General features: G+C 35.3%; 1 protein-coding gene across 1 annotated transcript in view; it reads left to right on the top strand.

Annotated features, from left to right (window-relative positions):
* The first annotated feature begins 1,054 nt into the window (after positions 1–1,054).
* PolA2 (DNA polymerase alpha subunit B) overlaps positions 1,055–15,631 on the top strand; it is a 16,107-nt gene continuing 1,530 nt past the window's right edge. Inside the window, exons 1-11 of the mRNA XM_085948340.1 lie at positions 1,055–1,204; positions 1,342–1,567; positions 1,681–1,726; positions 8,104–8,204; positions 9,319–9,486; positions 10,125–10,248; positions 10,519–10,643; positions 12,697–12,842; positions 13,490–13,727; positions 14,295–14,498; positions 15,006–15,192. Of these exons, the coding sequence (XP_085804466.1) occupies positions 1,129–1,204; positions 1,342–1,567; positions 1,681–1,726; positions 8,104–8,204; positions 9,319–9,486; positions 10,125–10,248; positions 10,519–10,643; positions 12,697–12,842; positions 13,490–13,727; positions 14,295–14,498; positions 15,006–15,192 (1,641 nt within the window). The 5' untranslated portion in view covers positions 1,055–1,128. The remainder of the gene's footprint in view (positions 1,205–1,341; positions 1,568–1,680; positions 1,727–8,103; positions 8,205–9,318; positions 9,487–10,124; positions 10,249–10,518; positions 10,644–12,696; positions 12,843–13,489; positions 13,728–14,294; positions 14,499–15,005; positions 15,193–15,631) is intronic.

Here is a 15,631-nt window from a genome sequence, read left to right as displayed (position 1 = left end):
AAGAGCGTTTTAGTGTCTATCGATCAGACAAGAGCATTATGCTTCAAATACACTCTATGATGATCGGTCATATATATGTCGAAAAACCCATTTCTTATGTTGGCGTCCTGTGTCATAGGGTGTCGCAGAGTGTAAATAATAGGATGTCATAGCTGTCATACAATATGTATGTATAATATGTCGGAATGGCATAGATTTGATCATATTATACACTAAAACGCTCTTAGCATATATGTGCCCGATCTACATATAGTCTATTTGAACCTTTACAGTGTACCGCCATTATTAATTGTTTCTGGTGTTTATATTACACCGAATGTGCAAAATGACTATTACTTGAAATGAGCAAAATTTTGCCTAATTCATGTAATAGTCAAGCCCGTTGCCTTATTCATGAATTAGGTAAATTATCTGCCGAGTGCGTGAATTCGCCAGGGTATGGAATTCTTAAACTGTCAACATGACAGTAGAAAAAATAAATTTAATACGGATGGTTTTATTAGTTATAATTGGACATAATATATTATTATTATTATTAGGTTAGGTTAGGTTTTAGGCAAATTAGGCAAAATATTGCCGATTTCGTGTAATACGCAATTTCACACGTTCAGTGTAGCATAGACAATAATAAATAATTGACGTTTATCTAGGGACCTACGTACAGAACATCCTTATCTGGAGAATGAGATGCGGAAGCCACTGTCGAAAACTACCCAATCACGACTCGTAACTGGCAAAATGGAACGTTCAGATGACGTTTTTCAATATGGCGTCCTATGGTAGTTTGTAGTTCCATTTTTGGCCATTCTCCAGATAAGTGTGTTAGGCTGTACCTTCTTTGTTTGTATAAAATAATAAATATAAAAGTTAAAAGTTATATAGAATAATAATAAATTTAGCAAATAAAATTAGAATGCAGTTGTGGATTAATGTGATTTATAAGGAAATTTTTAATTAATCTTAACGGAAAATTCTATTAATAATTATTTAAAGATAAATATTCTCTTTCATTTACGATGCTTTGGTTGTTTGTTTGTGGTGTAAAGTTTGCTTTGCTGTCGCAAACTTTGCGATTCGCGGTCTTTCGAGTTTCGCTCGGGCGTATGTATCGGCATCGGTATCCGGAAGATGGCTTCCGAGGATTTGGTGACCGAGCAATTTTCCGTGTTAGGAGTCGAACTCGAAGGAATAGTACTCAAAAAATGTAATATTCATCTCAGTATTATCGATTTTGTACAACTTTATTCGAATATACGCATTTTACTTTTACCACTTCACTCATTTTTCCATAAGTTAATGTTCAAGGTTGCCTATGGAATTCATGTTTTTCTCACTTTCTAGGCGTCGACTTGTGCAATTCGAACGATTTGGATGCCGAAACTTTCGTAGAACAATGGATGGCTTTCAGTTTATCTTATCACAATGGCGCGGCGCCTACGATTCAACTGTTGGAGTTGATGGAGAGGAAAACCTTTACGAAAAAAGACGGTGACAGAAGTTTCGCAAAAGAGCCGCATCTAAAAGCCGACGCAAACATTTCTATCTACGGAGGCGATAACTTATCAGGGTATCCTTTTACTTATTATAGTTGCGAATTCTTCGCTCTAAAGTAATTTGATAACAGTTTACATTAGTTTCAAAACTTTCTTAATTTATTATCCTTAATTATTTTGTTCCCAGACTACACGATGATGTTTTATCAGACTACTTGCCGGCCCATCCGAAGGTAAGCACATTTCTATCATAATCAGGTTAGCTGTGTTTTATCAAAAAATCCTCATTACGTAGCTATAAACTTCTACTTTGTATGAAATTACATGAATTTATTTTTCCATTGATTTATGCTGTATAATGATTACCGGTGGGTAGGTGCCTATAATACCATTTATGCCAACAAATTTTGACAGCTACCATAGATACCCAACAAGAATGGCTCACCAAATGCATTTTAATAAAATAAACTAATCGACACAAAGATATGCACCTATTGCTTCAGGTAAATAACGAATATAAGCTAGTGACAGCTATCTGCCTGTTTGCTTTGTTGAAGTATGCTTGTTGAAATCTTTTAGCATTATATAATTTATTACAAGTTCAACATTCAAGAAGAAGCCATACAAGTCTGACGTGTTCAGCGGGGTTAGGTCTGGTTCGCACTGTATTTAAATATGTGACTAGATCTACACTCGTTGAACACGTGGGACACGCACACCGGTGACATCAATACCTGGGATAAAAGAATAAAGCATTCATTCAGAAACATAACCCCATTTGGTCTTTAATCTGAACGAAGAGAGAGTAAAACTGTAGTGCTGTCTCCTTGGGTTACTTGTAAATTGTACTTATTGCATTTTGCCATAGCACAGTTCACCATGAGCTGTCGGAAAGAGGGGTGTATAGTACTGATATCAAAATATAATGCCTTGATCGTGGAATATTGCAAACAGTGATGTTCCAATTTTATTAGATTCTAAAAGAACATTGATTTGATACTTATGTCCCGAATACGCCGTTTCAACGCCGCACATGCTTTCACGCCGAGATAGAGTTAGTGAATCACTGTCTCTATCTCAGCATGACAGCACGTCACGTAATGGTAATGCGTTAAAGCCATTAACGAGCAGTTTGTATTTCTAATTTACTTACCCAAAGTGTTATATTTATTCTTGAATTTGATCTCAATACTATACAGACATCTATTTTTGATAGAACAATTGATGATCAACTGTGATAATTGCAAATTTCCGGACACTGTCTCCTTGCTGCGCCGGGTAATAGTACTGTGATTTTTGCCAAATTAAAACGTGAGACCTGCGTTCACTTAAATATTCATATTATGAAATTATACCTCGAATTTGAAGAGATTCGACCAGTCAGTCTTTTTTTTGGTCTTATAATCGAATACTTCTGTTACTTGGGACTGTCGAAACTGTAAGCCCGCGCCCCATTAGACGACCGGCCGGTGTAATTTGATGCAATGGCCCATCAACGGTCGGTCGGTGGGCTAATCACCAGACGTTCTTGAAGAACGAGTGATTGCCTCGCGTCCGTGCGTACCTTACCATGCCCATTACTTCTGCAGCGGTACTCGCACACAATCTAAAAGGAATGCAGTTCATTAAACAAGCCCTTTCATTTATCACACTTTACAGTCTAATTACGGTGTAGAATATTGTTACAGTCTATAACATGGTTTCTTAACCTTTTTGATCTGCAACCCAGATTAGGGTAATGGTTTTGGTTTAGCTTTTCGTTTCTTAATTTCAATCATAATGCATACAAAGAATTTGTTTTTTTGAAACTATAAAAGACTTGCTCTTGTAATTTGTTAATATTGACAAAAAATATGACGCATTAATACAGTATGTGCGGAGTTGCCACAGTTTCGTTTTATCAATTTCTCTATAACTCATAAAATTCCTAAAATGGTGATATACATTTATAATGTATGTTAATGTGAATATCTCAAAAAAAGAAGATTAATGTTCCGCGACCCACTCAGCCCTAGTCTATGATGAATAATTATATACCAATGAGACTGAACTTCTACAAGAAATCTTCTCCGGCTAACGAAATATTTAATTATGTTTTAATGCTATTTTTTCATACTCCAAGGAGACAGGAAGTTAATTAAAAAATATAAATACTAATACTACATGATTTTTCGTTGTTCACATATTTTTGACAAAATTATGGCACGATTGCTGACTATATAAACAGGTCCAATTTGGATATTTATTATGTTTTGAATTTTCAGCGATTTCCACACGAGCCGCGCGGGACTTAACAATCTTAGCTGAATTGGTGATAATTGTGGGCAAGTACGGGTTTAGAATACATTGAGTAAAAAATTGTGACTAGATCCATACTCGTCTGCAACCATCAGCATTTTCATGCTAACCGATTGTCTTCTGTGTCTGTTGAAATGAATTTGCTTATGTCATGATTCTTATTAAAATCACATACTTGGACCAATATCAAATTACTTTCTTAGCTTACACTGAGTTCGCTTGAAATATGTTAATGAATATAAAAATTCTTACATGGCTTTAAGCAAAATGCGGTTATATAAAAATTATGTTAGGCACCAGTGGTTTGCAATTATTAGTGGATTTCTATTATCTGTCGAAGAAGTCGTTTAGCTAAATTTGACATACTATCCCTGTCTGATGTATGTAACAGCATACATCTTGTGTATTTGGATAGCGGGCAAAGCAGTCCACTATTGTTTCTCATTTTCAAAGTAATAAAGCAATTAACAACGAATACACAATACTGTCCTTTAATAACTCTTTTTTTTTTCTTAATTTCACACTTAAATGATGTCGTCCTGACCAATGTTTATGTTAGATACCACGTGTTACTGTGCTAAATTTCATTGGTTATAACGCGAGGGGGCATGTTGTGTGGGATGATATGGGTAAACAGGACTCAATGTCGGAAATTAGCCGACTGATTTCTTCCAAGTCTAATTCAGAACGATGTCTTCCATCCTCGTCAGAAAACAAAAATACATGGGCATTTGTATGAGAACATATTAAATGTTCGGATGTATACAATGTTCACCGCACCGATGTGTCTTGGTCTGGACTAGGCATTGCCATGGGTAGATTTTTTCCCACAGCGTTTACCCACATAAAAATTCCATGCAAAAATGACAATTGAAGATTGAGAAGGCAAAAAGTTTTATCAAAATGTTATGAATAAACTTTTTCTTGATCGATAATCGCAAGTATAAGCATATAAGCCTGCAATTTGTTTTTTTTTTGTCATCTATATATGAATACGTGTATTAATTAAGGCTCTAAGTACCAAAAACAAAAAAACTGACATTTTTATAGAAAAGTGTTCTACATACTAACGCCAATAACTTCAGCTATGGTCTAAGTGCCTCAAGCAAGTCAAAAAAATACAGAAAAATATTTAAACCTGTTGATGTTGTAAGTCCATTGGCCTGTTTTATTTATAATGGTGTAAATAGCACTACAGTGGTCAACTTCATTCAATATAAAATGGCTGACGATGATGTGTTGACACTTGCGACTTCCTAATACCTAAAATTATAGAAGCTGCCGTGATTGCTTCACACTGTAAAACCACATTTTTCAAAAGGTCTGCTTCATGAAATTTTACTGCAATGACTCGGTATTTTGTATCTACAGGCAATACTACTTTTTGGTACTTAGAGCCTTAATTAATACACATATTCATATGATTTTTACAAAATTTTATATAAGTTGAAAAAAAGAGTATTTTTGTGATGATAACCATAGCATCAAAACAGAGTGAAACTAAAGTGATTAAAAATATATTCAAATAGTTAGAAACTAGCCCACTTCTTGTTAATTTCTTTTCGATGAAAAACACTAGTCAATCCAAGAATTCGAGGATTATAAACCCTGCTATAGTGACAGCATAGAAGATGTAAGGTGCACAGGTATCATTGACTTCTCCACATAGCAGTAAGTGGGGCTAATTTGAATGTTTTTCTGGTTATCCCTAACAGTGTTGACATCGTGTTGTAGTAATGGGTTGTCGTGCTCGACCACTCTCCCGCTTTTTCTCGTTACCCGCCCGAACTTTCGAACTGTATTTACAATGCGTTCCATTTGTATCTATACCTGATAAAAATGGATACACAGGTAATCCTATCAAAGTACAGTACACTCTCAGTAATCCGCCGCTCGATTATCCGACAACTACTATAATCCGCCATTATTTTTACTAGTTGAAAGCAGAGTCAAGCTCTATAATTCACCGGTAGGTTGTCTAATTCAGTAGTCCGCCGCGTACAGTAGTACGCCGGGGTTTATTTTGGAAACTTACGTACGTTCATTGCGAAGAAAGTAATGTACCAGGGAGGAAAGTGCCCAAGGACCACATCACAATTATGCCGTGCTCCAATGCAACTGGGACACGCAAACTGAAGCTTTTGGTCATAGGGAAAGCCAGGAATCCTAAGCCATTCAAAAATATCTGCCTCACTGAACAACTGGTTGTGTCGAGTGATTTACTGTTTAATATTTAGTTAATAAACTTACATAGCTCATAAATATGTATAGTTTAATAAATACTTGATTTTGATTATAAATAAAACCGTAATTTGCTAGTACAATTTTCTTACTTTTGCGAAATAAATGCTTTAATTTTTACCATATTTTGTATGTATGCACTATGATCCGCCGCTTCCACTAAGACACTTGTCTGGTTTTTGGGGTGGCGGATTACTCGGAGAGTACTGTATTCGTCAATGTCATGTGTCAATACTGATTTGGCATCACTATGGTAAATATTTAAATCTGTACACTCCGATACCTACAAGTGTTTGTGTACAATGCGTAATATTCGACTACAATAAAATCCCATTTTAATATTTTTTAAATAATTTGGTTTGGTGTCCAAGGTCGACATGCATAGACTGTTGGAATCATTTATACACTATTTAGTCTATTGGCTGATAACAATGTACCATGGGAGACAATTTTTACATGTGTAAAACAATCTGCACATAGAAACTAGTGAAAACTCTAATGGTAAAAAAATAATTTGCAAACTTTAGGTTTGCTAAAGATGTAATAAATGCTATATTATTTGTTTCCGACAAAGGAAAATTATTTTGATTATCGGTTATATTATACAAAAGCCTAGCAGTATTCAATGTGTTTTTATTAAATTATCAATACGATTGACATTTACTTCTGTGAACAGTTGCCATCTTAAATTCAGATGGAACTTTATATTTTCAATTAAAAAAAAGGGTGAATGTTTTAAAGTTTGTAACTATTTGTATCGTGTGTTTATTAAATTTACAGGAATTTAAATATTTCGATTATCAATAATGTTGACATTTACTGTCATAAGCAGAGGCCATTTTAATAATATATAAACTTCTTGCCATGTCAATAAAAAATATACAAATCCAGTATTCCTTTCCTTAGTAGGTATACTGTATACACAATGCATCAATTGATTCAGTTAACCACTAATAAGGCAAGGATTGAATATAGTTTATATTAACTAATAATTTATAATTATTCAATCTATATTGGGCAGTTTGCATACTTTTACTATTGTATGACAATTGAGTCTCCCTCCCGAGTTACTAAACCCACTCGGGAAATTTTTCTACTTCATACCAACTTCACTGTCTCATATTTACTGACATACAATGATGATAAATATTCCAATTTGCAAGGAAATGTGATGTAATTTATAAAAAGGGGGTTTTGCGACTTAACAACTCAATTCAAAAATTGTTTTAACCTTTTGGCTGTCATAAAAAAGGTCCTTGGCAGGCCAAATATAATTTGCGGAAAAAAAACTATGACATCTCTAAAATGTCAGTTGTAACACTTGACAAAATTCAAGGTAAATCGATGGTAAAATCATTAACTAATGTGGTAAAATGTTTTAGGAACATTCCGATAGATATCAGTATGTGTCCTATTTTGAAATTATTTGTTTTGACCGAATTATTAGTACTACCGAGATATCTCGTATCTGGCAGCGATTGGGATTAATCATCGGTAAATCAAAGTTTAAAAAATGGTAACCATTCTGACTGCGGACGCAATGTTACCTTTCTACCTCTCTACTTTCACAGCTGTAATTCTATTTTAATATATGCATGTCACTGACGTTATTTCGATTTAACGTAGCTCAACATTCTATGCATCTTCGCCTAAGATTTGGTGGGTTATGTCATTTTTCGTAAGGGATAATAAACACGACACTGCATGTTGCCTTGCTGAGTTGACGCGGATACTAGGTCTATTTGGTTATACCGGATGTGCATTGCATTGTCTATGCAAAGATCAACCTAGTATTTTCGTCTATGCAGCAACTTGCAGCGCAGTGTGTTTTAGGCCTTGTCCACATGGCGCGTGTCTCGCCGCAAGTGAATGTGAACACCTTGATGAGATCACCTGTACCTCGACCGTGTGTAACAGTCATCACGGTGCGAGTGCTTGTGGACGGCCCAATGAGGTCACATGTACCTGGAATGCGAGCGAGTCAAAACGCGCCATGTGGATAAGGCCTTAGCCCCAAGCAGTGCAGTTTTTGTATTATAAAGAGTTTGTTTTCCTCCTTATTCTATTTCAGACCAGTAAAGATACTCACGCAACTGAAAATGATGTGAAGCCAATCAAAGCAGAGATAGCCCAACTATCATCACTGCGCCCTATTACATATTCTCCATCCCCGTGAGTACAGTCAACAGTATTTTTAACATCATTTAAGCATTTCAATACCTGCTTCATTATGTATATTTTATCCAATCTTATATTGCATTAATGTATTCTTTGCCATATACAACAGTGTAATAAGCATCACCTATCTATATTATTGGCTTTTACTATTACCAATGATTAAAAAGAACTGCTTTAGTTACCAGTAGAATAACTCGGTCAGCCCAACAGTTGGGAACGTAGACAACGGACAGCAGAGCATTAAACCACATGCCTAAAACAATTCTCGGTAGCTCAACAGTAGTGAAATAAGCAGGAGACAGCAGATCATCGAACCTGACACGCTTGTAGCTACTAGAAACATATTGATAAGAGCCGCTTCAAAGAAAAATACACTACAACAGCGTATGCGTGTTCATAGGAGTGATAGTATTATAATATGTTCAGCAGAACAACTTAGGTGCCCTCAGAACCAGTTTTTTTTTTCTATCAAATCGGAAATCCCACACCACATTTTTGCTCTCATAGAGATTAGTTCCGGGCAGCTAGTCTATATTATTGTAGTCGTACCGCAGTGTTTACATCACTTCCGTCATATTGGGTTAGCCCCTCTCCTGCTCTTGCCAATTTGTTGCATTTAGAAAATTTGCAGTGTCATTCTGTCAACGTGAAGATCTCTTTACTTTATCTCTTTGATTCTTTAAAATAAGAAATATATTGTCATCACGTGAGCTCACTACCAAAACATTGTGTGTACCTGTCATTTGCAGCACCACTAAAATAAAAAACATACTATCATAATATGTGAAGTTGGTGGGTATGGCGTGATACATGTGAGGTGACCTTAGTGTGGTTCTGATACATTCTGACAGATTTTGCTTAAATTAAATACCAAGTAAAATGACATTGCACACTTGCTTGTGGCGCGAGCTTACCATGGACTCACGTGACATGATGGTAATGTGTTTCTAGCATTAGAGTCAGTCAGTTTTAGATGACTTAAAAATACCATAAATGTCCAACTCCACAGCACAAAACTGACACATAATGATGAAAATCTTGCTTGTGAATGGTCACAGTTTTACAATAAGGATTAATAAATAATGTTCACTTGTTTGTATTTTGATAGATCCCAATCTGTTAAGTATTCGGCTCGCGCGAATTCTGGTGACGTTTTGTGCAGCTTTCCTGATGATGTAGCCTTGGAGAAATGTGGATGGTTCACTACTCTCGCAGAAGCTTGTAAGATACAACCATTACCTAATCATGCAGGGTCGACGTTTTCTACTAAGGCTATGTAAGAATATATTACATAATATATGTATTGTATGCAGGGTTTTTTTTTAAAAAAAAAAAGGTGCCGGAACTCACTTAATGCCAAACAATTTACCTACTGTAAAAACGTCATATATTTGAATAAAAGTATATAGTGATTTCCATGGTACCCACATCTTGAAGCGGGCCCCCTACGTATCACTAAGGGTAAGGGAGTGTGATGCTCTATAGTAGCGTTTTTCGTGTTCGAGGTAAAATTAAAGGTATTCAGTGTATCAACAAACATTAACCAAAAAATGCAATTAATGCAACAATGCAATTAATTACAATTAAACTGTTTTGGTCTTCAACGAAGCTCTTATTGGGGTAATAATTAGATTCATTTGCGAAAATTCACATTCACTTGAAGAAATAGTAATAGAATTCAATGCACATATCAAACACGATAGTTTTTCTATGTCTTTTCATGAGATGATTCAGGAAAATTAACTTGTAATATGTAATCGCGAACAATGTTTCATCTAATTGCTTTTGAAACATTAAAAATACCGTGAAAAAATGTGCCGGAACGCCGTTCCACCGCGTCGCATTACAAAAAAGCCCTGATTGTATGTAATACTTCTGTATGTTAGAATAAAAACTTTGATCCCTATATTTTAGGTATGGTTTTGAACTTCTTCAAGAAAAAGCTGGTATTTTGGATAGCAATATAAAATATTTATCACAACACGTATTACATAAAGCGGATCTCAAAGAATCAGCATCTGTCAGGTGTAAAAGTCAGGTATGTTCATTCATAATTTGTGTGTCCATAGGTATAGATGTACCATCATAAATCGTCCAGTGTTCGAATTTAAAACTAAGCTCATCACAGTATAAAAAGTATTGAAAGATATGTCAAATGTTAGCATGTGGCGCCCTCACTCAGCAGAGAACTTACACTGGTGGATCTATACTATTAATTACATATCGTTTTTACCTTAGCAAATAGTTTAAATAGAAAGTGTATCAAATCTGATGACACTTGTGAATTTTGGTTTTTTGTCATATTTAGATTCCCATCACAATTGTTGGACGGATTGATTGTGATTCAAATGGCAGACTAAACCCTAAATCGGTATTGTTACAAGGAACTTGGGAGGAATCGTTGGGACATTCAATCCCCATTGATTTAGACCAGTAAGTATAAGTATTAACGATTTTATTACCAACTTTGTACGTGGCATTCAATGGTCTATTATTAACCGATGAAAAATATTAAATGCAGAATTCAGGCCGTGGCACTGAATTATGATGGTACATAGTGCTAGTTATTGATTATCTTTGAATGTACAGGTGGCCCTTGACTTTCGCACAATTCGCTATTTTGTACATTTCTTAAAATTTAAATTTTTGTCGATAATGCAAAAATTGTGCGCTTCCATGAAGTCGGCTTCTCTCTCGTCCGCTCCCGTCATCTTCTCAAATACGTAAAAGTATCATCCTTTTAAACTATCTCTTGACAAGTTTATAAAGAAAACACCTGATTGCTAATACGCCTCATTTACTTTATTATACCCATTGATAAATAACACATTTTCTCAAGAACCAATTATGTGCGAAAGTTGAAGGCCGCCTATAATCCGGTGTTAACAATAAATGAAGATTCTGGACTGCATATTTCGTTCAAATTATTACCATTTATTTCAGTTTCTACAAATAGTTTACCATAGGTATTGCATTTGAAGTATGAATAATAACTAGTACTACCATCGAACTTATAGTGGGTTTTGAAAATAGTTGTAACTTCATCACAGAATATCTCTTATTGATGCATTTTTGGGATGCTGAAAATGATATTCTAAATCAGCGGTTCCCAAAGTTGCTGGGCTCCGACCCATCTAACAAAAATTTTCAATCTTGGGACCCACCTCTTAGCTGTCTTAGAAATGGGAAGGATGTATTTGTTTCTTATTTTTCTTCATTACAGTTTTAGCATCAACTTCAACTTTAGTCACTTTTAATCGCAGTGAGTTTGATATATCCAATTTATTTCGGTATTTAGTTTTAATGTTAACCATAGGGACGGGCTCACAACATGTGTTTTGTTCCTAGCCCCAGCGCTAGCTCCAGCACTAACTGGCGATATTCCGCGACTGTGCTGCCATCTGTAGTGCATTGGCAATTCAAATTATTTTTATTTTATCACAATATTTTCTGTAACCTAAGTTTATTTCAATTTTTAGGAATTATAAATAGCTGAATGAAATATCAAATTTATCACTTCCTATTTTTTTTAATTCATGTATAGTATACATTGTATACAGTGGTGAAGGCCCACTCAATATTCGCTCGCGACCCATAGTTTGGGAAACCATGTTCTAAATAATCTAACCTGATAACTCATTTTTATAGTAATATCTAACACCCTTTTGGCTTACCACCCTTAGTACCTATATATTCTGTGTTCTTATTCTATTATTTCAAAACCATGTTGCCCTATTATTCTTAATTTTTTTGATGTCATGGAACTGCTGAAATGGCCTTTCATGATAAATGCCAACATAAAGTGGTACCAAAACACATTACATAGCCACCCTAAAACTGCTAGATCGACAAATTAATTAGGTAATTGAATAAGCTCAGGTCGTCACCCAGCAGTGGTTTGACCCTGGCTGATGATGGATGATTCTATTGTTTTATTTTTTTTGGCCCGCGATGGCAGAGCAGTTATTTGTCGAAGGTCTGAAAAATTCACATGTTTTATTTTCAATGTACGTTTGGGTCTAGAGTTTGCACCTAAGCCGGCTCTCACATCAGAACTCGTCTCGCCTGCAACGTGTCAAATACGTCGATGTGATGTCATCGTTATTCACAAAATACACGTTGCCAAATGGAGATCCGCAGATTGGTCAAATGCAACTGTTAACTTTGAAAAAAAACATCTGCTGTTGCAATCGACAAGTTGCACGCTTCTGATAGATCTGCGCGGTCTCCATATACAACACCGGATCGATGTTCTTGAAAGGTTTGATTTATGGCTGTGCGGTAGACGAGATGAGTTTATATGTGAAAGCCGGCTAATAGGTTGATCAGGTGGGTGGTTAACATCCATTTTTCGACAAGACAAAAATCTATTAATACAATCTCAACTCTGGAGGCCCATATTATATTATGATCTTCTTCGGATCGAACATCATTTAGTGCAAAATATTATTTAGTGTAGTGTATAAATTGTGTACTACTTTTCTAGGGTGAAGCAGTATTCATTATTTCCTGGGCAGGTGGTAGCTATGAAAGGCTTGAATGTACTTGGTGAAAAATTCTTGGCGCATGAGATATTCAATGATGCATCCTACGTAGAGCCAATCAAAATCAAGACCGAGGAAGCTATGAATGGTAACAAAAAAGATTATTTTAATACTACATTGTAATTCATTAATCTGTCAAATATTGTAATTTATAATGTTTAATTGTTGGGCATTTTAAAAACTACGTTATTTGCCAGACAGTCTCCAAAATTATCTATTTTCACTTCTTTGTGAAAGAAGAAATAGTGTCATGTTCAACCAAGTGGCAGAAAATTTCTTCCTATCGCTGGTTCACCCCACTTTGTGTAGTCCCTTACATACATGGAATAACACTTTTGAGAAGACTTCTCAAACATCTCATGGGTAATGTTACAAAGTGTAACATTTTGCATATTACATCGGTTATTAGATCGGTTTACGAATGAATGCAGTCAAAAACTAAATTATATTCTAATTCCAGAATTTTCATGGATCTAAGCCGCCTCGTGAACTGTTTTCTTAATAGATTTTTGTTTTACGAGGATGTATCCTAGACCTGCAACTTCATTATTGGACCTGTTACCATTGGGCCATTACGGGTGCCATTTGTAGTGTCATAGTATAACTCATTAATTTGCTTCAATATCTATCGCAGTGACTAGATAATAGTTTTTCATATAAACTTGTGAATCTGTCCGCACTTCAATTGCAAAGTATATGTATTTCAATAAAATGTATATTTTTTTTGTCTTATAGAACCGCTACAGTTGGTTGTGGCATCAGGACCTTTTACGACGTCAGATAGCTTGACATATGACCCTCTCATGGATATCATTCAGTACATCACTAAAAACAAACCGCACGCTGCAATTCTTATTGGACCGTTTGTGGATGCCAATCATCAATCAGTCAAAGACAACACAATCGCAGAGACATACAAAACCTTTTTTGAAACGTTGCTCGACAAGATAATGAATGCCGTAGAATCATCAAGGTATATATTATTATATTGCTTTAGATCAGTTTCCTATTTTTTGTTTGCCCCTTCTGAACATAGTTTCTTTCAGCATTATATGTTACCTGTCATTTGATTCAAGTTTGAACTTTTATATTGTTTATGAACCCAAGTTCACAATGGTTTCCCGAACCTATTCGGCACACCATCCCCTTATATTTTCTCAGCACCCTCCCCACAAAATTATACATTGTTATACAAGCCTACTTAATGGTGAAAAAACATTTAAATGTGATGTTTATTCATTTACATAAGCCTTGACACCAAATCACATATTATTCGCCCCTTTTGACCAGCCTAGAATACCAAATTTATGATTCACTGAAATGATCACAGATTAAGTAATTTTGTAAGTATTTTTGATGGATGGATGATTTAGGATGTAAGTATTTTTGCATTTTAAGCATAATAGTGTCTACTTGGTGCAGCTGTGCAGAAATGGCAGTTTGAATAATATGCACATATTGTAGACAGAAAAATATAATCTTTTGGCTGTCAACATTTGTATATAGGATGTGTGGTAAACATTATCATTCTTCATTTCAGTCCATACACCCAAGTTATCATCGCAGCTAGTTCCAAAGATATCTTCCATTGCAACATATACCCCACTCCTGCCTTTACGGTCAAGAAGAGTTATGCCAACCTAACAATGGTCCCCGATCCTTGCATACTCAATATAAGCGGAACTATCATTGGCGTTACTTCTACCGACATCCTGATGCATCTAAGCAAAGAAGAAATATCCCTGTAAGTATATAATGTATTACATATTTCATAATGGACTGCCTGTTTTTAGGCCAGATATTACTAATGTTGTGAATGACTGATTAGTTTTGATGTATCATACAGTGCGCGAGTACTATTACTATTAGTAATACTATTTGTTTTCATTGAACTAAGAATACAATTTGCAGATAATGCTGATTAGTTTTTAAAATTTAATTAAAACCTGACTAAACCAAACTATAATAGTTTAGGTATGCTATGAGCGATCTGATAAAAATAGTGCACACTTTTTCAGTCATACTTTTTTTCCCGTTGAATTAAGAATACATACTATAGATCAGGTCTGGGTAAACTATGGCCCGCCAAGTATTTCTGTGGGGGCCCGCGAGCTTATAAAAAAATGTAAAACCGTTTCATTCTTCTCGTTCAATTGTTGGCTATTAGAGAATCATTTATTTTTTATGTTTCCTTTTTCATGATAATAAATATTGTAATAAGTGGGTATGTCTAAAATGCTAACATTCACAGGCCGGCACAGGGTCCTGATAAACTGGGTCGCTTAGCAAGCCATTTGCTGAATCAACAGAGTTTCTACCCTCTATGGCCACCCTCGCCTACCCTGGCTGTGGATGCTGCACTTTGGAATAACTACGCTCACATCACCGCCACACCGCACATATTGGTGCTGCCCTCTGACTTCAGATATTTCGCCAAGGTACGTATTTCCTTTTTTATTTTATACACCGCAACATCCGAGTAATACATAAAATAAACAATTAGAGCAATATGCATAGTTTAAAACTGACTGAACATGTTACATAACCATATATAATTTGGACTATATAAAGTGATTCTTATTCACAAATTTCCATTATGACATTTGAATGTATTTACCAAACAAATGAAGCATGGTTATGTTGGTCACCTGCACAGATATCGTCACTGTTCAGGCAAAAGTCACCAACCCTGAAAATGGCAGTTTTGAGTTGAGTATGTCACCCGAAGCGTAAAATTATGTTCTTTAAGATGCAAAACTCTCCACGGTACATTAGTTAGTAAAATTTTGCTTAAATCCGAATTATTTGTTTTTCACCAAATGACTTTCGATAAAATCTTAACAAGCAAAAGTCATCATAGGTAAATAGACATTATTG

This window comes from Rhyacophila brunnea, unplaced genomic scaffold, assembly GCF_057557595.1.
Source record: "Rhyacophila brunnea isolate RB1 unplaced genomic scaffold, BYU_Rbru_1.0 scaffold_20, whole genome shotgun sequence".
In the NCBI taxonomy this organism is placed as follows: domain Eukaryota; kingdom Metazoa; phylum Arthropoda; class Insecta; order Trichoptera; family Rhyacophilidae; genus Rhyacophila; species Rhyacophila brunnea.
The sequence above is the reverse complement of the archived record's forward strand: the minus strand, read 5'-3'. Positions and strand labels throughout refer to the sequence as shown.